Source organism: Falco peregrinus, chromosome 1 (genome assembly GCF_023634155.1).
Source record: "Falco peregrinus isolate bFalPer1 chromosome 1, bFalPer1.pri, whole genome shotgun sequence".
NCBI lineage: Eukaryota > Metazoa > Chordata > Aves > Falconiformes > Falconidae > Falco > Falco peregrinus.
In genome coordinates this window covers 23215893-23240652 of record NC_073721.1, presented here as the reverse complement: position 1 = coordinate 23240652, position 24760 = coordinate 23215893, and the positions used below count along the sequence as shown (strand labels likewise).

Below are 24760 nucleotides of genomic sequence, written 5' to 3'. Positions count from 1 at the left end.
GTGTCTTCATTTGGATGGACACCTGTTGGTAACAGTCTCAGCATTGTCCAACAAAACTAGATTTATTCCACCAGCACATCTTTTGTGCTTATTTCAACATTAAATATTTGTTTAAAATTTAGTACGAAAACATCAGGATCTAAAGAGCCTGCCTATTTATGTGGCTGAGGTCTGGACCTCAAAAAAGTGCGCAGACCCTCTAACTGGCATTTGCTGCAAAACACTGGCCAGTTGAAGGAGAAAATAGAAAAATTATTTTAGTATAAGCAATATCTCCAAAACCCACATTACCCGTAGCGGAGGTACCAGAATATGGTCAAGGCTTTCAGACATTTAACACCAGCCAAGGCAACTTTTAATTCTTAAACTGCATAATCGAAAATAAAATACTCTGCCAGTTCAGTAAAAGGATTAATCCCATTGTTTCTACTAAATTTAGGGAGACAGAACATCTGCCATGGAAATGCACAAGAGCGTCTGGGCTGTGAGCCTTCATTCTGGTCTGCCTCTCTCTTCTTAACTTCAGTTCTATGACTTCAGTTCTATCTTTTCCTCATTTAGTTCACATTTCTCTTGATTCATCATTCACTTTCTTTTTGAAAAGTGATTTTCCTTAAAGTTGGGGGGTTTTTTGTATATCTGTTACCTCCACTGTGTTTTTCATTGTCTTTTCCTCCTGCCCTATTGCCTTGCATTTCATGTTGTCTTTCTTCTGTACGTAGCACCTGGTACCTTCATTCTCGTCTGTTCTTCTGCTTATCTCCTTGCATATCTTTATTCAGTCCTGATTTCTTCCCTTTTCTGTCCTTCCTATCCCCTTCTATCCACTGCACCAGATTGTTCCATTTGTAGTGCTGGAATACATCGGAAATGATGTTTTCCCCTCTCCCCTGCCCTTTTAGTTGCTGAAATATGCACATAAGAATTCAAATATGCTTCTAAAAATAGTAAAAGGATAAAACTTTGTTTCAGCTTTTCAGTCTTTGCTTTATTAGAACTTCTGGGAGGAAAGCCCTGTAAAGCCTATAACTAATTTAGCTGCAGGGAAAAAATTAAAAGTGAAATAAAGAACAGAAGGAAAGATAAGAAATACAGCCACAACCTATTTGATTAAAAAAAAAAAAAAGGCAGCAAATGTCATGTGTGCTCTACCTATGGACAGTGTCAGTATGGCATATGTAGTTCAAAGTGGCATTTTATATCCTGGGTTTGTTTGCTTATGTGAGGGGGATTATTGTGTATTTCACAGTTCTGGTGGTTGATATTACAGCTAACATAACTTGGTGTGCAATTAAAATGCCCCAGATACACCATTTTCTTTTTAGAGAACATGAGAGTCGTGTAAATTCTGAAAGATGTGGTGGATGAGAATTTCATCCTGAAGGAAACATTTGTCCAGGCAGGTAGTTGTGAAGTTTCAGCATTTCCCATTGTCCGATAGATTCTTCTTCCCCAGCAAGTGGATTTGCTTTATCTTTCAAGACTGCTTATTTGTTTCTCAAATGAAAATAAAAGGATTTTTTTATTATTATTTTTACATTTTGTACACAGTATGGTGACTATTAAGCTCTAAATTCTATCCAGATTTGGATGTGTAGATGTTTGTGACATGATTATAAAGATCATCAGTGCTGTGATTCTCCAGTGTTACGTAGCTTTATCTCAGGATGTGGATTCCTGAGACTTGTCCCAGATTCTGTTCAACTAATTATTACAGTGCAAACAGCTTCTAAAAATAAACTTTCCCATTACATATTAAGTTTTATAATAAATCTACTCTTCACAAAATTTTTATTTTCCTCTTGAAAGAATAAAGTTTATGGGTTTATTTCCTTCCCCACAACCCCCTAAAATATTGAGAAGACAAGAAGGTGCATTCACTGGCTGCTTTTAAAAAGTATTTGGGGTGAATTAAAGGCTTCATAAAAATCCTCTGAGGCCAGGAGAAATTAGGTATGATTAGAGGAGAAGCTGATAATGAGAAAGCTACTACTGCTAGGTAGTGTAGGCCCTGGTAGGGCCCATTTGTGATGGATGGTGTTGAGCAAGTATTTGTTTTCCCAGGTAATGAGGTGAGAAACAAGTGTCTTTGCCTTGTGTCACCTCTCTGAACGTATCTCACTTTCTGCTGTCTGTCTTCCTCTCTTCTCTTGAAACCTGTTGTATCTTCCTACTGTAAGGTAGTGTATTGACAAACCAATCATAGTTCTCTCAGTATTATCTTAGTGGAGTATGAGCCCATCCTCTGAAATAATTTGTATGCTTTTGAAAACATCAACTTGAAAGCCTCATTGGGAGTTTAAATTCCATTTAAATGTATTCAGTGTTTAAGCTCGTGATGGTAAGATTTTTCCCAACACCAGAAAATCACAGACTTCCTCTAAATATAATTTAGTCGTTCCGGGCCGCCCCCCCCCCCCCCCCCCCAATATTTGTGTGTGATTTGTCATGAATTTTCTGGCACCTCGATACTGACATGTCTCAGTGCCAGTGCCATTCCTTCACTTCTCACTGGTAGTTTTCTGATCACGATCCTTTTAATTACTAGGCACTTTCCTCAGCATATGGTGCCATGAACAGTAGGATCTGATATTTCTTGGGTTTTCAGCTTACCAATCCATGGGAGAAGACAGAACTTCATCAAATGGGGAAACCTGTCTCCCTGCAGCAAGTCTTACTTCCTGACTGGTTTTCAGGACTCATCATACTCAGACTGACTTCGGAATCTGTTTTCAGTTTGGGATTTTTTCCACGCTGCTTTTTGTTTGCTTCTTTGCTTTAATACTGGTCCCAGCTTTGCTATGGTGGAAGCAAAACAGATTAGGCAGCTGATTCCTATCACCTCCATAAGGGAATAATTCTTCGCAGATTTAAAAAAAAAAAATCAACTAAATGATATTTATATCCATGTACCTCTTTTACTGTACCATGATGGGTTACATCTCGTAGAGAAGTCAGGTGTCCAAGGTATTGCAAAGTCAGTAAACACAGGGCGGTTCACATTTCTTCAGTGAAGTGACCACACAAGGTCAGTATAATTGGAGATGTGTCTAGCCATGCATGCATCAGGAGAGTAATTTTGGGAGAACACCATTGTCACTGGATCCAACACTCTCTTTTCCAAGAGGTGTATCAGTATGCAGTGAGGTCCTTGTCAGTAGGTCTGGGTTTACTGCAGTAGAAGAGCGGAAATTAGCAGAGCTGTTAGATGACCCATCTGAGGATGATAAAATATATAGGCAACTTCAGGCCAAACTAATGAACTGAAGAGAAGCAACTTGGAAACATTTAAGCTAGATTGTGTGATAGATAGAAATGCATGATCATTAATAGTATTAAAAAGGGAGACTGTTTATGATGATTTGAGAAAAAAAAAACTTAATATTGAGAATTAATGGTAGAATAGATGTCCAAAACTTCCTTACAGACATGTAAGGTCATTTAGTTCCCCAGTAACCATTTTTATGAAATAGTTAAAGCAGCAGACAGATCCTCCAGTACTTAATACAATCTTTCCTTACCAGGAAAGAACATACGGAAACTATAGCTGTACTGTCACAAGAGGAGGGGATGGCAGCACACCACTTCTTGGCTGCATCTTCTATTTTAGTTCTGCTACATCTACTGTTTAGGAAGGAATGTGATTGATTAATTCCCACATCATTATGACAAAAATCATTATAATTACTTTTGTTTCAGCACTAAAAAAACCTGTATATAGGAAGGTTACATGACTTGCCCAGGGCCATGTTGCAGGTCAGTGTGAAAGGCAAGGAGGTAGACCAGAACTGGACACTTGGGCTGCTGTTCAAATTTTATTAGGGCGAGCTGCTCCTATCTGTGTATTCCTTACCTGGAAAATGTGTGGGAATACAAGGTATTATTAAACTTGCAGTACCAAAGTAATGGCCAGCAAAAGTGCTAACGGTGGGCTGGGATGGGCACAGAGCTGGTACTGGGTCTTCCTTGTGACTAAAAGCCAGGTAAGCGTTAGCAGAAGGGATGGGGAGGGAGAGACTTCTCTTTCTCTAGTGTTTTCCTCTAATTGGAGTGGTTGTGTAGTTGGCCTACTCAAGTAAGATGCACGTTACTTGGAGCATCTTCTGTATGTATTCTGCCACTCATTTCCAAAAGTCATGTCAGCACGATGCTTCCAACACTGCCACCTCTCACGTGATTCACCAGCTGCATTCAAATAGTGTTTTAAGTGAATACAGGTGCCAGTCCCTATAATGTGTCTTTCTCTTTGCAAAGAGCAGTGGTTTCTTGTCACCCTTTCATTTTGTGATCAGAAGCATAAATATGTGAAGCAATTGAAAAAAATAATCCTAACTTCATGTATCTGGTGTAGAAACCTGATCTGACCAATTTCAGTGAGAGCTTGAGTTTCATTGAAAATGTAAGCTCATCACTCCCTGGGACTGTGAAAGAAAACTGAGTGTTAAACAGAATTAAATAGAGAACAGAGGAGAGTGATATCATGATGCTGCTAGATACATTCTTGACGTGCCTGCAGCTTCAGTGTTGCATGCAGTTGTGTTTTGATCATTCAGAAAGCTTCAGGGATGCCCACAGAGGTGGATGGCCAGAGGCATGGGATGGCTTCTCAGCTGGGGATGACTAAATAGCCTGGGATTCTTCAGCCTGGAAGAGACAGCTGCATTGTATTAGCAGTCTCTGAAAGCATAAACCTTTCTTCCAGTACAAGAACTGGAAAGCCCAATAAAGCTGTTTGGACTGATTCCAAAAATGAAAAGAGAAGAGGTCTGGATAGAGGTAATACTGAAACTTGCTAACCTCTGGCCTGAATGGGGGTAAAAATCCCCTAAAAATCACCCTGAGAGGGTTCTTGTAAAAGTTGAATACAATTCTTGCGTCTTCTTGATGTGCATGGCTCAACCCTGTATTCTTTCCTTTTGTGTCCTTCTGGTAATGAACTAGAGATGCACATTTACTTTAAAAAGAGAGGAAAATATGTTTCTTTTTTTGTCTTAAGTGGAAATTTCCAGTGGCCAGCCGAATCCTTCCTCAATAATTAATAATGCCTGAAAGCATTTTCTGTAGTACTTATTTAAATTGAAATAACTTTGTTGTCCATTATTGTAAAGCTGCATTTTGATTCTGTGAGTGTGCATTACTGCTGGTATTGCATTACAGGTATTGGCTTGAGTTTAGTAATAGGGAAGTGTTGCAAGGAGTCAGTCTGTACTGAGACCTTACAGATGAGCCTCCAATTGCTGCACTTCAGCTTTGCATGCCATTAGGGTCTTCCACCACAGTCAGTGGTGAGCTGCAGCCCAGAAGCCAGAAACATCAGGCAGATCTAATTCAATTTATTTATGTGTTTATTCTGTCCGAGTCAAAATGCAGAGCAGTAAGCCAACATCTTTGTTGCCTTGAAAAGCTTTTAATGCTATTTCAGCAACTAGTGTCATACTTAAAGAAAATAAATCCTTTCAACTTTATTATTCAGCTCAATGCTGTGTACAGTAGCTGCATAAGTTATTTGGTAAATGTTTTATGATGACGATTATGTAAGTAATGAGCTTTTACATTTTGGCACCAGAGAGTAGCAGAACTGTGTGTAGCACTTTGTAACTTGATGTAGGAAGGAAGCTCTTCTAAGTCCTCTGTAATGACGGCACAGCAGGAAGATGAATCTGGATTAATCTGCAAATTAATCCAGAGGAAATGTGACAATGAGCTTTATTTATTTTTTAGCTAAACTTTTCCAAGTCTCTTAGCTCGAAGATGAGATCTTAAATCTATACAGAGGTCTCTGAATAAAATCAGATTTTCTCAAAGATGTCTTCAGCTTCTGTCTGCTTCAAAGTCAGTCACAGAAACTAGCAGGCTTTGCAAGTATAACACATGACAAATGTTGCTCTGCCTATAGTATGGAAACTGTATTTGCAGTTGTGCTAATGAGAGTAATATGATGTCATGTCATATATATATTCTATATCATTAGCTATAAATGATTACAAAATAGAAACTGGAGTGTATGTCTGTAGTACATTTTTTATTTGGACTTTATTGGCTGATTTCTTGGGGTTCTTTGTAAGTGACTCTAATTTCCAAGCAAGTCCAAAGTCTCCTGGAAAATCCTGGGTATCTTCATTCCTTGCTGGAAGGATTGGCCTGTCCTGGTGGCTCCACAGAGGTATTCATCTTTGCTCCCTCTCAGGCAAAACTGGAAGAAATTTCCCAGCTAAAATATGGGCATTTTGAACCATTACAATTGTGAAAAATCAGTTACTGTCTTCTTTAGTTTTACTTGCTTATAAATGTCATATCCTGTTCTTCCCAGGGTGGAAGCTTAGCAGAGACTCATATTTTAAACTAAGATGTCATTAATTTTGAATCAAAACCATAGATACAATAAACCACAGCAAGCAGCATTGCTGTGGTGTGGTGTGGGCATCACATATGCTGCAGTTTCACGAGACTAAAATGTCATGTGCTGTCATTGTATGCATCTTCAGGGGGCTGCATTGCTTCTGATGGTATCACCGAGGAAATGACTGGATTTTTGGTTAAGTTTCAGCTTCCGCCCTCACAATCAACTCATCCAAGTAATATGTCTGCAAAGTAATTTTGCCCATTAACATGAATATAAAAATCGTGAATCTGTCTACATATACATATACAAATCCACCTAAAAACTGCACACAGCATATGGGCTAAAGAGAACAGTATGGCGCTCCGTAGCTGTGTGTAATACAGTATGCAGGTTAAGAATAAGCTGAGGAATGGGCGAAAGAGGATAGAGGCTTGTTAAATTTAGAAATTGAATTATGTATTAAGAGTAATAAAAAAGATTATTGCTTTGAGTCAAGGACTTTTTTTTGGTAAAAGTATGACCTGAGCGTGTGAATAGTTGTAACAGGGACCAATGTAAAGGTAGAGAAAACAAAGGTAGTTTTGCAGCATGCTCCTGTACCGGTCTCCTACCACAAAAATGCAGGATCTGTGTCAGTTTGGGCTGGAGGAGGCAGGCACTGGGCCTGGCCTTTTGGGTGGTGCCGGGGTGCAGACACCCGAGTGTATCAGCTCTCAGAGCAGCACAGCCCTTTCCGTACTGCTGAACGAATGTTGGTGCAGCAGGTGTAGCATGGTCCATTGTTTGGCAGAGATCCAGGGCAGCCCTCCTCTTTTCTCACCTGCCTTTTCTCCAGGAGACAGGAGCTGGTGGTATTCAGTCCTCATGCCAGTGTTGTCCCCAGTCCTAGGAACAGTGCAATTTTGTTTCTCTGTTGATAGCAAAAGTTGACTCAAACACAATGTGTGGTGCTGTAGGAGATTAATGTAAATGTTTCTTGAGAAAATTGATGGAGGTTTTAGTTTAATAGTGAGTGAATTGCTAATCATATTGTCAAGAGTAGCTGGTGCACAGGTATTCGAGCTTAGTTCTCAAAATCATAAACTTCATAAAAAATTACTTGTACTTCCCGCCCCCCACCCCCCCAGCATCTTTCTTTCCGCTTAATCATCTGCATTTTTAAATATGCCTTTCCTTCACGTGCCACAAACTTTAAAGTGGCTTTATGCCAAGTCAGCCAGGACCACAGGGATTTGAAATAATTATTCAAGTTGTTACAGACATTGCATACATGCAGGAGTGAGCATTGCATTGGATCCAAACAGGATTGTTGAAACAAAAGCTGAGCATAATAAGAAAATGAGAAGTATATAGCAACATGTAACTATGTTTAGTGAGTATTTCAATGCAGATACAGGCATGGCTGTGTTTAACTGTTATGCTGCCTTTTTTAAGAAATCTTCAGCTGTTTGATAAGGAAGCTGAACTTAAAAACGAAGCCTTTCTCATAACCTCTGCTCCCTCCTACGCAAAGGCAGCAACAGCCTGCATCTTGAAATGGTCAATGTGGTGGCAGAGGGCCAGTGTCATGGCACGGTGTCAGCGTTGATGACTCTGCAGAGGGGGAGTGTCTGAAAAGTCTGTCCTTTGTCACCGCTCAACTAGAGAGCTCAGGGCAGCAGCTTCTTGCTCTGGGGAGTAGTAGGAAAGGTTTCCACAAGCCTGCTGAGGAAGAAGAGGTTGCCATCCACAGAGGCTTCATTGTGTGAAGGTTATAGTAATGTGCCGTCCTGAATAATTCATCTCCCGAACAGAGCTATGGCAGCACTTTGTGAGCTGTGACAATAAGCTGTATCTCCAGGTACTTAGCTGAGCTGCCTATTCTGCTGGGTGAGCGTCTTACTAAAATCTCTTAACTTGATACCTAGGCTAAAAATATCTTTGCTGTTTAACCATGGAGTTTCCTTTTTAACTTTTAAAATAGTGGTGATCACTAGTCACTTACAAATACTGTGTCACTGACAACATCTGATTGATGCGTTTAGATTTGCTGTCAGTGTATCACTAAGATGCTGCAAAGAAAACCTTGAGTAAAGCAGTCTAAGGGAATAACAACACCTTTCGGGGGATAGCATCAGTGGCAGGGTTATTGAAGGCATAGCTGTGACAGAAGTGTATCATCACAGAAATAAGGTATAGGAAAAATGAAGAAGGTGGAAAGAAACCTTCTAATTAAAGGCTGAATTGAGTACGAGGGAATTACAGGGAGGGGCTTGTGCACCAGCTTATCCATCTGCTGGAAAATAAGCAACACCTACCGAGATCCTTCATAAATTTGTCAGGTTTTCTTAAATCCATATGTCTGACAAAATTTTCTGGAAGGTAGGAGAGAAAATGGGCAGGATGTTTTTATTTCTCTTTGTGCCATCCCCTGGCAGGTGGAGATGAGAGTTGGGCAGGACTGGTATTGTTTCCAGAAGACAAAGCTGAAGTCCTGAAAACCCGGGGGTGTCTGGGCAGTGACAAAAGATAGCTGGTTTCTTCCCAGGATGCAGGGACATCTTGCTTCCCAACCTTGATGCTGAGCTTTTCAACAGATGAAAGGGATATTTTTCTTTGCAAATGTGTCAAAGCAGGAGTGGATACTGAGGCACCGCATAAGCCATGGTCGCTGGCAAAGCTTCAGCTGAAGTTTTTGCTTGCTAAAACTCAAGCAGGGAGGAATAGAAGGTAACCATAGAAGCACCTTTTCCCTCTTGTAGTGGTTGTGGGTGGATACAAGGGGCTGCTTCATCCCTTGATACAAATTATAGTATCCTTCAGAGTATTTTCGTTTTTCCTGATTGCTTACAGCCCCAGCAGGACTCTTGTGGTTAGCAGAAACCGCTAGTCCCATCAGACACACCTGTGCCACCCTGCTTCCTAGGAATGGCTTAAGGAAGTGCTGAAAGCAGGCCCACAAGGAGCAGGAGTTACACTGAATTGCAAGGATACTCTGGAAAAATCACAGAGCTCAAGCCAGGTTCTAATACTATTCCCACCAAAGCTAAAGCTGTTGGATAATTAGAAGAATAAGAAGTTTCCAGTAAAAGAAGTTAAGACTAAAAAGAGCGATCTTTTCCTAAAAGAAAAAAAAACTTCAAGTCCAGCATCCTCTTATTTTGCTGCTCTAATAGCATTCACTTTCAGTTCTTAAAAGTACTGCTATAGGGTGGGTTTTTTTAGTGCTTCAGTGGCTGGCAATGTCTCTAGTTTTACAGTTACCTTGGTCATACCTAGTAAGCAATTTTGAATATATTGGGTGATAGCTGTGTGCGTTGAAACACGAACTGTATCTGGTTGTTTGTTATCTTCTTTGGAGCTGCTAGTTGTCAGGATGCAACATCCTCTGTGCCACCCAGCAAGACTGGACGGTAAAACAAAATAAGAGTGTTTTTGCTCTAATGCCTGGAAGTCTCTCAAACCAGGATCTCAATTTGTTTAACCAAGTTTGCCCACACATCCTTACGTGCATTGCAAGAGCTGGATACAAGCATCCCAGCTGAGCTCTGAAATCATGTGGTGACTTGATAGAGAGATAAGTGTCCACAGGCTTTTAGAAGTACTGAAATTGGGAATAGCAAAGTTTCCAAAACAAGTATTATTTAAAATGCATCTCACATTGTAGCATCTGCTTTTCTCTGCAGTTCTCCCTGTACCCAGCAGCTGCGACCTACAGTGACAGGTACATGGGACTTTGTGTGAAGTTACGGGTAACCTATCTGCTTCGGTTACCAGACTGACCTGAATCCTTTACCAACCCATCATGTCTCTTCCTCATCTCTGCTTGCTCAAAATTGCAGTTGCAAGTCCAGTCTTGCTGGAGCCTCTGACAGCTGCCACAAGCTGATGGTCAATGATCCAGGTGCTAACCTAGCTCCTGCAGTGCCTTTCTGCAGGTAAAGGTGCATATTGCAATCCCCTCCCTTACTTGCTGGCAAATGACTAAACATATAGGATTAAACCTTGATAGTCCTAGTTGGTTCTTGGCCATTGGAGCAGCTGGGTTTATTTTTGCTTCTCTGGCCTCTGTGATGGTAGGCTGGGCTCAGTCCTGCACTCCTGAATGGCGTGGTGCCCGTGCGCCCCGCCTGCCAGCTGAAGCCTTGGCTCTCCTCTCTCTTGCTGGCCCTAATGGGATCTCTGGGTCCTCTCCTTCCCACAATATGAGTGAGGCAGCGAGGTGACATTAAAGTACTGGAACAGCAGATAAAAGGCCCTTAACTATATTTATTGAGTGTTACAGATAAGTAATCCACTCTGCCGTCAGTGTCTAGAGAAACAGCAAATAAAGTATACATGCCCCTTGCTTTGATGTGATGAAATCTCCAGAGGACATTTACTTCAGTGGCATTTGCAGTGCAGCTGTAGTTGAATTTGTCAGTGGAAAATATAAGATTTTCATGTCTTTATGCATTGCTTTAAAAATATCACTATGGCTGATTCTTGTATGCTGGACAATTCCATGGTTTGAAAGCTGGGGTTTTTTTCCAAAATGTTATTAAAATCATCTTAACCATTTTTGTTGGAAGGGGAAAAATTAGTAGTTATTTTGTGGTTTCATACACAAAATTAAAACAACAGTCTGGTTTTCATTTAAACCAATAAAAGTATGGAAATTCAAAATGAAGGCTGTCTTCTTGTCCTTAGATCAACTTGTTGGCCTTGCTAAAATACGTAATGGATGGAGCAGGGGAAGAACCTTAGTCTTACAACTCATAGCATTGTTTTTGCATACAGTTCAGCTTTTTTGTTGCTGGATTTCAAACTTGACATCACATTATTGCCTGTCTTCTCAAGCTATACAAAATTTCTCAGTTTTGCAGATTTGCAGTTTAAAATCCAGTGAACCACAGACATTATTTCTAAAAAACCTAAGCAATAATTAAGCAAATTGGTTAGCAAACTTAGATCATTAGCTGAATTAAAACACTTTTAAATTTTGAGATATAAACCTGACTGTTGGAGACAATGGGTATTAGTCATTTCTGGTTTGTGATATAGTCAGAAAGAGACCAGAGGCACCGGCACAAGCTGCAGCACAGGAAAATCCGGCTGGCCTCAAGGGAACAGCCCATCCCCATTTCAGTGGGTCGTCCCTGGGATGGGGCCCTGAGTGATGGGGGATCCCCATCCCTGGGGATGCCTCAACTCACCCGGCCGCAGCCCCCAGCGACCTGCTGCAGCTGCCTCGAGCCTGAGCCTGACCATAAGTCCAATGCACTTGTGTGTGGGGTGGTTAGCGTTGCAGCGCTGCCCCTCTGTTTCCACTCTGCAGGTTCCCTTCCAGCTCTGGTTTATCCAAGGACAGGGTAGGACTGAGTGTGGAGAAACTCCTCAGTGTTTCTGGGGTTCACTTCTTGTTGCTGAGCTGCCTGTCACTGTTTCTGAAACACCTGCAGGCGCTGGGCAGTATAACCTGGTGTGCTTAGCCTGTGTGTTATTCCATCTCCCCAAGGCTTTGAAAAGCAACTTCTTCCCGAAGCTGTTCCTTCCCTCGCTGCTGAGAAAGAGCCGCCCTAGCTGTTTACAGCCCTTTGATCTGTTAAGTCACAGTTCTGTCACTTCTGGCTGGTGCCTACAGCCTCAAAGCTGCCTGCCTGCTGTCTTCCCTCTCCTGGGAGGGAGGTTGCTCAGCTGGGCTCGTTGCCTTCATCCACTTTTGCCAGCATCCCCCGGTCAAGCTCCATGTGTATATGTATGCTGAAAGCTGATAAAATTGTAACTTATCTTTGATTACTGCACCGCTATTCAGCACCCATCCCCAATGACCCCTAACACCTTCTGAAACTTTATAGCTTGTGAAGACAGGCCATAAAGTGACGTTAAGTCTTAAACGAGGTACTTCAGAGCCAACTGGCTGGCTCGGCTTTGGCAACGCTTAACGTTGTGAAGGTTGTACCTGCTGAAGCGCTCTGTGTAATAAACCATTTGCGGAGGAAACTTAAACTTGCCCGTCCCTTCCCCTGCAGCAGCCCATGTGTGCTGCGGAGCAGAGGCAGGGTACGGGCTTAGGCAGCTCAGCAGCTGCAGCCCCCAAGCTGGGCAGTTCATCCCTGTCTCAGATGCGTTCCTGCAGTGCAGAGGTTTCTGTGTGCTGAGCTTTGCTGAGGGAATTTGCTTTGCAGGCTGGAGGAGGTCTTGTTTATTTTTTTTTTCCCCAAGGGGAAGTGAGTTGCCAAAGTAACCTGGACAAAGAGTAGTGTTTTAGATGGGATATTGCAACTTTGTATTTATTTGCTTGTTTATAGGGCTTTTGTATTCTTTTGAAGCACAGCAAGAATGCGTAATAAGTTGTGATTATCATAACTGTAAGAAGGGGCCTGGTGGTGATGGACATCTCAAAACCCGACTGTGCAGAGCCCTTACCTCAAAGAAGACAGGGAGGTTTCTGGACAAGGTCTGTCCCCTCCACCATGCAGCATGTGTTTAGCAGCAGTTCCCTGTCTGGGCTCTTGTGGTCTGCCAGGAGGAACTGGAACAAACACTGCTGAAGTCGCTAACATCACGGTTCCGACTTGGCAGTAACGAGCCCCTGAGACAGTTCCCGGATGCTGGCACCATGTGCCTGCGCTGTTGAATTCGTGGCTTGGGTGGGAAGTTATCACAGGATGGGGAACATTTCCAGTGGGGTGGGATGTGCGAGGTCCTCTCATGCTGGCGTCCTTTTCTCCAGGGCAGTCCTCCAGCTCACCCTGTGTCCCTGCTTAATCCCCTCCCTTCCCCTCCTGGTCGCAGGCTTTGCCAAGCGGTGGTGCCACACCGCAAAATCTCCTGGTGCTGGGGGCTGCAGAAGCTGGAGAGAAGCTGTGGAAGAGGGGAAGGATGGAGGAGGATGGAGATGACAGCCTGCAGGAGACTCATGGAGCCAGGGGAGTCCTGCTAATGCCCAGGTCAACACAAAACCTTTGAATGGCATGAAAAGCCGGGATGAAAGCCAGTGCCTCGCTGCAGCCCAAGGCAGCTGCCCTGCCAGGCTGCTCTGAAGGTTTGGCGTGGAGCCCTGTGCACCCAGGAGCCCAGGGCCCCAGGGGAGCAGCCTGGCCCAGAGGAAGGCAGAGCGAGCCTGGGCAGGGTCCTCTGCACACTGTGGCTTTCAGAGCTGGCTGGCCAGGCAGCGCACACAGATGGGATGTCTGCACCACCTCTGGAGTCTTGGGGTGAGACAGGAGACACCAGTTCCTCAGCTGGGACATGCTCAGGGTGAAACAAGAACAAATGACCTTGAAGAGCAGCTCTTGCAACTACCTCTTCCTGGTTTTCTGTGGAGCACATTGTACAGGGTTGTTCTTCCACGGAGAGCTGTGGAGCACATTGTACAGGGTTGTTCTTCCACGGAGAGCTGCAGAAGCCCGCTCAAGCCAGTAGGATACCAACAGCATTCTCCATGCTGAACTTTTACTGAGTCTTGGTCACAGACCAGCAGTATAACAAATGGTAACCCTACCGTGCCGTAACTTACGTGGAGGCAGCCTTGTCAAGAGGAGGTGACAGCAGAGGTTGAGGGGTCTTTGACACAACACTTAGAGGAGTTCATGTGTTCCATGGAGAGGAGTTGATCCTGCTTGGGAAGATCTAGGTGCAGGGACAAGATGAGAGCCAGATGGGCCCCCTCAACACCTTCTCAGAGCGGGCATTGGACTGGAGAGGGAAAGGGAACTTCTTCAGACCCTGTCGTGCTCAGCCAGCCCTACCCTCCTGGGCAGGCCTGTCCTCTGCCTTCCTCTGTCAAGGCAGCTCCACTGCCACCACCCCTAGTGGCAGATGCCTGGTTTCTCCTCCTTATGTCTCCCCAGCTTTCATGAGCTGGTGAGGGTTTCTTTCTGCCCCTCACGTTTCTCAGCATATTTGTGTTAAAATTTGTGAGCGTTTTCCTTGGGGGCATTTCAAGGTTTATTTCTGATGGGATTTGAGATGGAATCTGGCTTGTGATCCTCTTGTGTGCTGGTAATTAGGTAAGGCTGGTGTGGGTGTGGTGGAGTGGGGGAGACCAGCCAGGAACCTCAGTTAGGAGAGCAGTCTGTACGTGAGGTCACTGTTTCAAGGGAGGAGGCAGAAAGCAGCCTCTGAAATCAATCTTCTCCATGACATGTAGAGGAATAGAGTGGAGAGACATCATGGAAAAAATACACAACTAGAGAAACAATGGGATGGGGCAGATACCTATGAGTAACCTGGTGGGTTTTCAGGTGAGAGATTGTGACGGCAGACCATGATGCATCCTCCTGTCGAAGGCACCTGTCTGTGAAGAGTGGACTCCATATCCATGGTAAACCTTGTCTGGTGGTTCACCAAAGCTTCTGAGGCATAGTAGGCTTTATGGCTTACTTGTTGAGCTTCTCGGAGGACACTAAATGGGGACTTGAATCAAGTCCCTGCACATTTTGGGAGGCCACATGGAAATGTTGCCAGGATAGACCAGTCATGACAAGGAGTTTGGACTTAGCACCTGTAGACTTGCACAGCTGAAATGGTCACCTATTGGTTGGTAAAAGCTGGAGTGACATCAGAACCTCCTCTCTACCGGGACTGGCTCAGGAATGACACTCTCCCCTCCTCATTGTCCTCTGCAAGTAAATAGACTCCATATGCAGGCAGCCTTGATGCTGTTTGCGAAGGGCATATGCCAGCAGTGGTGGTGGGAATGGACCTTGAGGCAGACCGGTGGTATGTAGGCTTCACAGGCTGTGGTGGTTTGACCCTGGCTGAATGCCAGGTGCCCACCAAAGCCACTCTGTCACTCCCCTTCTTAGCTGGACAGGGGAGAGAAAATATAATGAAAAGCTCATGGGTCGAGAAAGGGACAGGGACATCACTCAGCAACTGCTGTCATGGGAAAATGGATTTGACTTGGGGAAAATTAGTTTAATTTATTACCATTCAAATCAGAAAAAACACCTTCCCCCCACCCCTCCCTTCTTCCCAGGCTTAACTTAATACCTGATTTCTCTACCTCCTTCCCCCAAGCAGCACGGAGGAATGGGGAGTGGGGGTTACAGTCAGCTCATCATATGTTGTTTCTGCTGCTCCTTCCTCCTCACACTTCCCCTGCTCCAGCGTGGGGTCCCTCCCACAGGAGACAGTTCTCCATGAACTTCTCCAGCTTGAGTCTTTCCCACAGGCTACAGTTCACACACTGCTCCTGCGTGGGTCCCTTCCACGGGGTGCAGTCCTTCAGGAACAGGCTGCTCCAGCCTGAGTCCCTCGCAGGGTCACAAGTCCTGCCAGAAAACTGGCTCCAGTGCTGGCTTCCCACGGGTCACAGCTGTGTTCAGGCATCCTCCTGCTCTGGCATGGGGTCCTCCCTGGGCTGCCAGTGCATATCTGTGGGTATCTCCCCCTCCTTCTTCACTGACCTAGCAGAGTTGTTGCTCTCACGTAGTCTCACTCCTCTCTCTCAGTGGTGCAGATATTCCACCCCCCGCCACCCCAATATGCTATCCCAGAGGTGCTGCCACCATCGCTGATTAGCTCGGCCTCAGCCATCGGCGGGTTCATCTTGGAGACGGCTGGCATTGGCTGTATTGGACATAGGGGAAGCTTCTGGCATCTTCTTGCAGAAGCCACCCCTTTAGCCTCACTGCTACCAAAACCTTGCCATGCAAACCAGCTACACAGGTTTAATGGCAGCTATTGCAAGGACTTCTCAGCATGATTCAATGTGCTCTAAAATAGGCATCCTGCTGGAAAACGCTTTGACAGTGCTGCTGGACCCCTGCCCTGGCCGGCACTGCATAAGTCGGGAGTGCCAGTGTCACAGCACCATGCGTGGAGGTTTGATGTATAACCCTGATTCCTAGGGTCTCACCTTGGCACAGCAGGAAATACTGGTTCCCGGGCACAGAGTGTGTGCTGGTGGAGCGAGTGTGTAATGAAGCCATTCTCATTGCAAGGTCTGAGAAGGAGCGGCATTTGTCGTGACAGCAAGGTCAGTCATGAAGACAGTGTTCTTCTATGAAGTACTGTGGCATGAGTAGGGTATGCAGCTCCAGCTGGAGGCACCGAGGTTGAGTGTCTCCAGCCTAATACTGCTCCCAGTAGGTCCAACACCACAGCTGCAGCAAGTTGTTCAGGGCCATCTCCCTGGTGAGCTGGGGCAGTCCCCGGGAATGGAGACCCCCTTCAGTGGACCACATTAGTGACCCTGCTCAGGACCTTACCCTGTTTCTTGTTGTCTTCCTTGTACTGGGGGCCACAAAAAAACGCACAGTGTGGCCAGATGTGGCCTTGCTCGAGGGTAATAATATCTGCTAGATGCTCTCATGCTGGGCTGGTTGGCCTTCACTGCCGTGACTCCTAGCCAGCTTGCTGTGCATGAGTCTTGAGATGCCTCTCACATGCAGAGCCTTGCATGGAGAGCTGCCCCCTCCAGCCCATCCCAGCCTACCCCATGCGTGGTGCTGGTCTGTCTGGGGCAGGACTCAGCTGAAGTCTTTCTGAAGGTACCACTCAGTACCTGACTTGCTGCCTGTGGGAAGTGCCATGGTGGATGTAGCCATCAGCTGCTCCTTTCTTCGTACAAGATGTTCCTTAGGTTGGCTGAATTTTGCATACAATGAAGCACCTCGATTGTTTTCCATTTGCCTCTCAATATCAAATCTCCAAGCAAGCACAATGGAGCATGCAGTTTCACATGCAAGTGGGAGACTGTTGTGATGTTGTCTTTGCACATCCTGCTCCTGCTCACAGAAGCACTGCCTGTCCATTTGGTAATAGGAAGAGACATGTACCTAACTCCACAATTTGTCAAACTGCTGCATTTCTCTTTAGCATGAAATAAAATAGTATTTGAATGCACAGTGGGGCTAATATTACTTTGTGCAGCTTTTTATGAAGATTATAAAATTGAGGCAAAAAAAATCTTGCTGTAATTGGAAGATAGAAGAATTAATCATGGGAAGGACTGGATTCATATTTGCTCTGAAATTTTTTAAACTGCTTTCAGATACCTGCAGCTGAAGGAGCTGAACTTCGTTATGGACCCTTTGTGTGCTGAAGTGCAGAGTTTTCTTTATCCATTTGAATTGCAACACATAAGCTGCAGGGCTGTTTTCCCCAGAGATTCAAGAGTCCCTATGTTCATTTTGTTGGTATGTGAAGTCATTGGGTTTTTGCAGAGTCATATAATCATTTACTTGGTGTTCTAGAGGCCACCCAAACCTCTTATTCCCATTTATTCACCCTTTGAGAAAAAATTTGGAAAAAAAGTCACCACTCATTGATGTTTCAAGTCAGAGGCAACTAGTGGAGAACTGGGAAATAAACGGCCAACAGATGGGGGAGGGTTGCGTGTGAAGGACGTACTCTACATAATGCGCCATTAAAACTTCATGAAGAGGTGTCCCAGAAAAAATATTACAAAGCACTAAGCTTAATATTAAATTCTTAGTTTTAGCAGTCTGGTCATTTTCAGGAAAGAATAATCAGCTTAACCACAGCACTCACATATTTAATGTTCTGAGAGAAGAGGGATTGTCTGATTTTTATATTTTTTTTCCACAGTAATTAATGAAAGTCAAAAGCAGCAACTGGAATCTGTGAGCTACTCCTCCCGCTATGCTCTGGGACTTTTTTATGAAGCCGGTACATGGATTGATGTCCCCTGGGCTGCACAGTACATCACCGATAATCCCTGCATACGCTTCATCTCCATCGATAATAAGAAACGCAATATAGGTCAGTGCTCCCATTATTTCCCTTAAACACAGTGACAATAGAGGGTGTAGATCATGAAACATGCTGTTTAATTGAGTGTTGCTATTCTGAACAGAGCAAGTATTTAACTCCAAGCCACAGCGGATAGCATTTAATGTCACATTTGGCCTGTAATAAAATACACAATGAAAGCGGGAAGGTCCTCAGAAAATCACCACCCAGCACATGGTTTATGTTACTGCATTTATGAAACCAGTGTCAGGGGATTTGAGACATCAAAATGTTGCTATTCCAAGAAAGAGCTGGAGTTCCTTTGTTTAAACATTGATTCATACACATGCCAATTTATCTCCCATCATCCGTTACTTTACAACTCCTGTTCTTTCCACTAAGCATGCTTGGAAGTAGTAATGAGTTATATAATTGAGGCTGTTCAGTCTAATTCAGAGTTAGCCAGTGTGCTTTTACAATTATGGAAAATCCTTGAAATGGCTGCACATAGTACGGCTGCTCGCTAAAGCTTGGAGAACATCCCACAAGGCAGACACTTCTCATATGTTTTTGGAAGATGGCAGTCGAGTAAGTGTATGTTTTATTTATTAAATGTATTTCATGTACCAAGACTCTGTTGGCATAGAATAGCTTAAGAAAAACTGCTAGCATTTGAGTTTAATCAAGTTCGTTAGGAGCTGAAAAGACTTCCTGATTCTGTTACTTGCTCACTTTGGGACAATGACGAGGTTTAACCACATCGGTAGAGTGGGGGTAAAAACCTACCCACCTTTGTGGTGACCTACAAAGCACTGTGACTCACTGTCACAGAATAAGGAAGGATTTTCATAATCAACTGCTGTCTAATGCAGTCTAATTATTATTACCAAATTCACTGCACTAAAATATGTTCAAATTTAGGCCTGGGAGACTTCTGTTTGCAGTCTTCCTTGTTCAGTCAGAATTCATTGCTTCGTGCCTGCAGTCTGCAGGCATAAGTGATATTAGTACCTGCTGGGCAGGGCACTGAAAACTGTGCCCATCACCCTTGCATCTGCATGCTGTCACCATGCTAGAAAACAGCCATAAGGTTGGGCATGCCTTCCCTCTCTTACACTGTAAACATGCAATAAACTATCATGAGGGAGTGCCACCATGTAACAGTGGCACTGGTGACCAGGACCTCTGAAGATCTCTGCTCCAGCTCCCGCTCACAGCAGGCTCTGCTAACACAAGGTCAGGGCAGCCATGCTTTGTCTAGCTGAGGTTTTAAAAAAATTGAGGATGGAATCCCCCACATTGCTGGTGACCTGTCCCAGGGCTGCATCTCTGCTAGGGAAAAGAGTTTCTTCATCTGCAGTCTGAACTTCCCAAAGCTTAACCTCTGGATGTTGCCTCCTGTTCCGTTGTCTGCCTCTACCAGTTAGATACATGGCCATTCAGGCTGGAAGGGACCACTGGAGGTCATCTGGTCATACCCCCACGCAAGGTTTGAAGTTAGATCCAGCTGTGAAGTTGGATCATGTTGCTCAAGGCCCTGATATGCTGTGGTTTGCCACCTTTGCACTGCTGGTTTACATTCAATGGTGGGTCCACCATAACCAGCAGGATCTTTTCAGAACAGTCTGTTGCTGAGCCAGACTGATGCATGGGGTTGTCCTGTGTCAGGCACGGGACCTCGCACTCCTCCTTGTTGTGATGGTAGTACAGTTTAAGTCAGCTCATCCCAATATGCCCTTCTTTGCACCGAAGCCACCTGTGTAGCAATGTCTCTTAAGTGCCTCCAGCAACAGCAGTTTGTGCTGGGAGCAAAGGAGTTGGAAAAATGAATCAACTCACTGTTGTGGAAGCCTGATTTTGTTATTTAGCCTGTTCATCTGAAAAGAGGGAAAATAAAACAAAAGAATGGCTGAACTGGCCAAAAGAAAGATGTATCCACCCTGATATGCTTCTTCCAGCAGGGACCAATAGTGAATATGTAAAAAAAGAGTGTAAGGAAAGCCAAATACAGAGTGATTTTTTTTTTTCTGTCTCTGGCATTGTCTCCTGTTACTGACAATATGCAGTTGTAGATGATCTTGCATCTAAGATTATATCACCATTGTTGTGTTTAAGAATAAGTACTTGATAGTTAATAGCACCTACTTGTATTGTCCCTCCCTGCTGCCTGATTCTATCTGTCCTGAAGAGGACACAGCCCAGGGGAGAAGTTCACCCATCCTTTCCTTACCTGTTTACATGTGTGGTCTCAAAGTGCCAGCATTGAGAATAACAAATATGGAATTATAATGGAATTATCAAATAGCTAAGTACAGTGTCTTTGCTGTCTCCAAAGGCAATTTAACCAAATAGAAAACATTATTTGTGGCATATTGTTAACAAATACATAGAAACAACCAGAACATCAGTGTTGACACATACCTTTCTCACTGAAATTTCCCTCATATTATGGGAGAGATCTGTTGATATGAGCAAATTTTTCTAAGAAGAACAAATTGTATACCTTCACAGGACTGAAACAAGCTGGGGGTCAGCAACTGAAGATGATTTCTCTCCGGTAGGACCCTCCTTGTGACACATAAACAGTCAACCAGCTGCCTTGACTGTGCTGTCTTTCCTGGTGAACTTGCATTTTGCAGATTTGCAGTTCGTTCCAGGAAAAGTATTACTAGGGAGAGAGCAGTACGTGTTAGCTAGAGCAGTATTTCTCGCTGTGAGCACCCGAGCTGAGCACAGGAGGGCTGGAAAGCACACCTGTATTGTGTTTGGTGATGCTGACATACAGGAGTATAAAAATCAAAAGTGGTAACCAAGTGATTCGCTTTTCTTCAAACACATGCACAGCTCTGCTGATAATAGACGCACATACACATATATACTATAAGACAACATGGACAAGAGGGGCTGAACGTGAAACTTACTTACACATATGGAGTACTGCAGCCAAAACACTTGAATATAAAGTGCCTTTATGTTTGTTTAGCACATACACAAGTATTTTGCATTTGGGATTGGTTTTTTTCCATGCGTCTGACTGTCCTCCAGAACATTTCAATGGGAGGTACCGCAGTACCTCACTGTCCCTTGTTTGCTGTTTTTTTGGGGTGCCATTGCTGATGTTTTAACACTGTGCTCCACTTATTTATCAGTCTTCCGGTTCTTCCATTCTTCAACCCTGATTGACCATGATTCATCTGAAGAAGACAATGGTGATAATTAAAAAGGTAGCGTTCAGAGAGAGAAAGCAGAAATGCTCAGGCTAAGATTTATGTTGTGTCTCCTGGGTGAATGGTCCCACTTCTACCATTCCCCTTCTATGCTGTATGCACTGTCTCTGTATATTCAGTTTGTTATTTCTCAAGCGCCTGCATGCATCCTTCCCTCCACTGTATTAATCTTAAGAGAGAAAATTACTTTGCTGCCCATCAGAAGTGGCTGCAGGGCTTACCAGGAGTACATCTTCAACAGACAGAGGAGCATGACTGCAGTTCTCTAAGCATAAGTAAAAGTGATTAGTGGATCAGACACGAACATAAATTTGATTTTTCTGGTGTTTCTACACCTACTTCGATGTATCCACAATTGATGGAGGTTTATTCAACCCTTGTTACCACCTCAAATAGTAATGTTTTAGTAAACAGCATTGAACTATAGAGATCCAAAGAAAATAACTCTAGCTTTCTACTAAAAGACTCTTTGTTAAACACCTCATTATACAAAAAATAGCTACATCTAAATAATGTCTACCTAAAAGCAAGTAGTCTAGCCCTCAAAGACCGAAAGGCAAAGTCTGGCTTTCACTATAAAAGTCCAAACTGTCCTTTTTGTTTGCTTGAGATGTGGTAATCCCTGCTTTGATGCATTTAGTAAAGCAGAGATGTAAATCTCTTATGGAAGTTTCACATTTTACCGGTGAAAAATACCTCAAGCAGCCTTGTTATAATTATACAATAGGATGGGTTTGTTAGCAGAGCCAGTGAGTTGCAGTCTGTAATTCTCCAGAAATCTCAGCCTTTGCTTGCTCTCGGAGCCACACACTTCCCTAAGGAGCACTCACACTTTGCTGCATTGTGATAAGCTGCAGTGCTCTGAATTGCTGCTTGTGGCATGGCACTTGTAAACTCATGAAGCCTTTTCTTGCTAGAAGACATGGCAGCATCACCTCTCTTTTTGGTTTCTCATTAATTCCTTTGCGTAGACTGCTCAAATGTTGCTGGTTCTTCAAGTTTTGTAGTGTAATGATACTCTAAATTGTAAGTTTGCATTCAACATAACTCTGGTCAGCATGTCCCCCGGACTTCTGTAGTGAAGAACAAGGCAGGTGACCGTGCCATCTTTCTGGCAGTCCAGGTGGGTGAGGCAGAACAACATGACTTCTCAACAAAGAAAGAGATCTGTCTTTGTTTACACTGCTAGAGAGAAATACAGTCTTTTGCAAAGGAGTAAACCTTGCTGCGATGGGGAGGAGGTAGCGAACCTGTCCCATGCATGGCTGAGCCCGCTGGGGAAGGCACCAGCACCCGGGGAGCCCCTGGCAGCTCCTTGCTGTGGCACAACATGCTACCATTAGTTGGCTTCGTTGTGACACAGCGCAGTTCCTTACTGATAGCTACGGATGACATCTGTTTTCTTCCCGATTTATGCAGAAGAATCAATAATAAAGCTGTTTCTTTGATACTTCTGTTATCAATGTAATCTGGAGTGTGCTGAGCCTCTGAGAAGGAGGGCTTTTTGCATCAGCTGAGGATCTCGGCTACTGTTCATAAAATTGTGTCTCCGTCCGCAGAGGTAATGCGCTCAAACGTTACGTAAGGAAGAGCCTACAAGAAGTGTATGTTAAATTCCCTGTGCGATATGTATGAATATTAAATATTTGTGTGATTGGCTGCTTTAAACACCCCATCAATATTTATAACTGGTCGGGGGGACAGTGGGAATTCTTCAGTATAAATTATTTCAAGCCTCATTTCTGTAATACCGCAGTCTTTGCATCTCTTTGCATTTTGGAGGACTAAAGATAGATGACACATAAAAATGGAAGCAGTTCCCTTCTTTCGCTTCAGGATTGCAAGCTTATATAATGTAAAGGGAAGATTCGTCTTACAGGTTTTCAAGATCAGTGTAATTCTTGAATATCCTTTTTAATTTTAAAATACAGATTCCTTTATCTTCTCAGTACCAAAATAAGAATTTTTAGGAAGATGGAAGAGTTAAAAAGAGTTATTTAGGTTTTCATCTCATTACATGGCCAATTGCTTTGTAATCCTCTGCCTGCCCTGCCTGCCTTTTAGAAAACTAATCAGAAACTGTCTGTAAGGCTAATGAAATGCTGAATTTCTGAATATAAAAAAGCCAGCACCGTTCTTTACATGGACTTTTCCAAAACATGCCTTGTGAGATAGAGCAGATTTTATTCCAGGGGGAATATGGGACCATACGAACCACAGGAACTTCTGAGGATAACTTGGGAAGCTCGCTAACCTCTTTGTTAAATAGAAGCGTGACGTTTTGAAAGCAAACCTCCATATCTCTTGCTCGTTTGCTAGGTGTGGTAAATTTAATAACTGCTCTTTTTTTCATTTTACGTATAGTTTTATGAAGCCTGCATGTTGACTTCTCTTCTGTCAGCCTGCTGAACCCTCTCAGAGAGCAGGGGTACAGTTCCAGCCATCCGGGAGGTGTCCAGCATCTGCTGCCCTCTGTGCTAACCCAGCAGCATTTCCTTTACAGCCTAGCTTCGATGGTTTGTTTAGCATGACAGTGATGAATCCATTTCCCTTCCCTCATGCTACCCAGGACCAGAATGGGTTTTGGATAGCAAAACACATCTCCCCAGTAAGATGAAAAAAATCCTGAGGGGAGGGGAGCAACCATGTCTTGTTTTTTATCGGTGTCTGTTCTAACTCCAGGTTTTGGGCAGGAACACGAGAAAAATACTTGACAGTGCTCCTCTAGGAAGGAAGAAAATGTTGCTGTGGAAGATGTGCACCTGTCAGATCCGTATACAGGTCTCTTATGGAGACTAGTTTATAACCCTGGGATCATTCCCCTAAGAAGGAAAGACATGGTGCCCGTGCCTGTGCTGGAGGGACTCCCAGCCATTCAGCTGAGCACTCAAAAAGCAGGAGTATGATCTGCCTTTGAAGCTGGCCCCTGTTTTGAGCAGGAGGTTGGACTAGAGACTTCCAGAGGTCCCTCCTTCCCTAAGTCCTGTGACTCTGAGGCAGACAATGTTCTGGTGAATATTTACTGAACACACTAATAAGTTAGCTGGGAGGTGAGTCCAACCAAGCCCCTGTGGTGAACACAGGCAGTTCTTCAAGGTTTGTCTATATTTGGTGTCCAGCAAGTTTTAATGTCAGCACAGCTAACCAGTAAAAATTTACCGTACTTTTTGTGTACCTTTTGGGGATGTATCTATGGAAGTGATCTGCAGGTTTTGCCTACTTATTTTTATGCCTTTATCAAAGCAGATCTCATTCTCCCAAGGGTCAGTGGATTTACAGGCTTTGCAGAGCCTGTGAGACACAAGGCACTTCCAGGGCATGCAAACTGCAGCCCGTGCTGCCTCATGCCTCCCCACAAATGTGCTCCAGCCCTAGACCAGTGCAACTACTTCTAAGTTCAGAGCTGATCAGCCTTTCTGAGCATACTGTCCTTGGCACCTCAGTGGACACTGTGTCCCTTGCAGTATGGGGTTTCTTGCTTCAACGCCTTTCAGCTGAGCAACAGCAAGATGTGCTCCATAGTGGC

At 43.9% G+C, this 24760-nt stretch overlaps 1 protein-coding gene across 2 annotated transcripts in view; it reads left to right on the top strand.

Moving 5' to 3' along the window:
* The window catches only part of RNLS (renalase, FAD dependent amine oxidase), a 75970-nt gene that overhangs the window by 39607 nt on the left and 11603 nt on the right, over window positions 1-24760 (top strand). Inside the window, exon 5 of one of the 2 annotated variants that reach the window (XM_055793652.1) lies at window positions 17864-18037. The exons of the other annotated variant lie outside the window; for it this stretch is intronic. Coding sequence (XP_055649627.1) covers window positions 17864-18037 — 174 coding nt within the window. The remainder of the gene's footprint in view (window positions 1-17863; window positions 18038-24760) is intronic. 2 annotated transcript variants of the gene reach the window in all.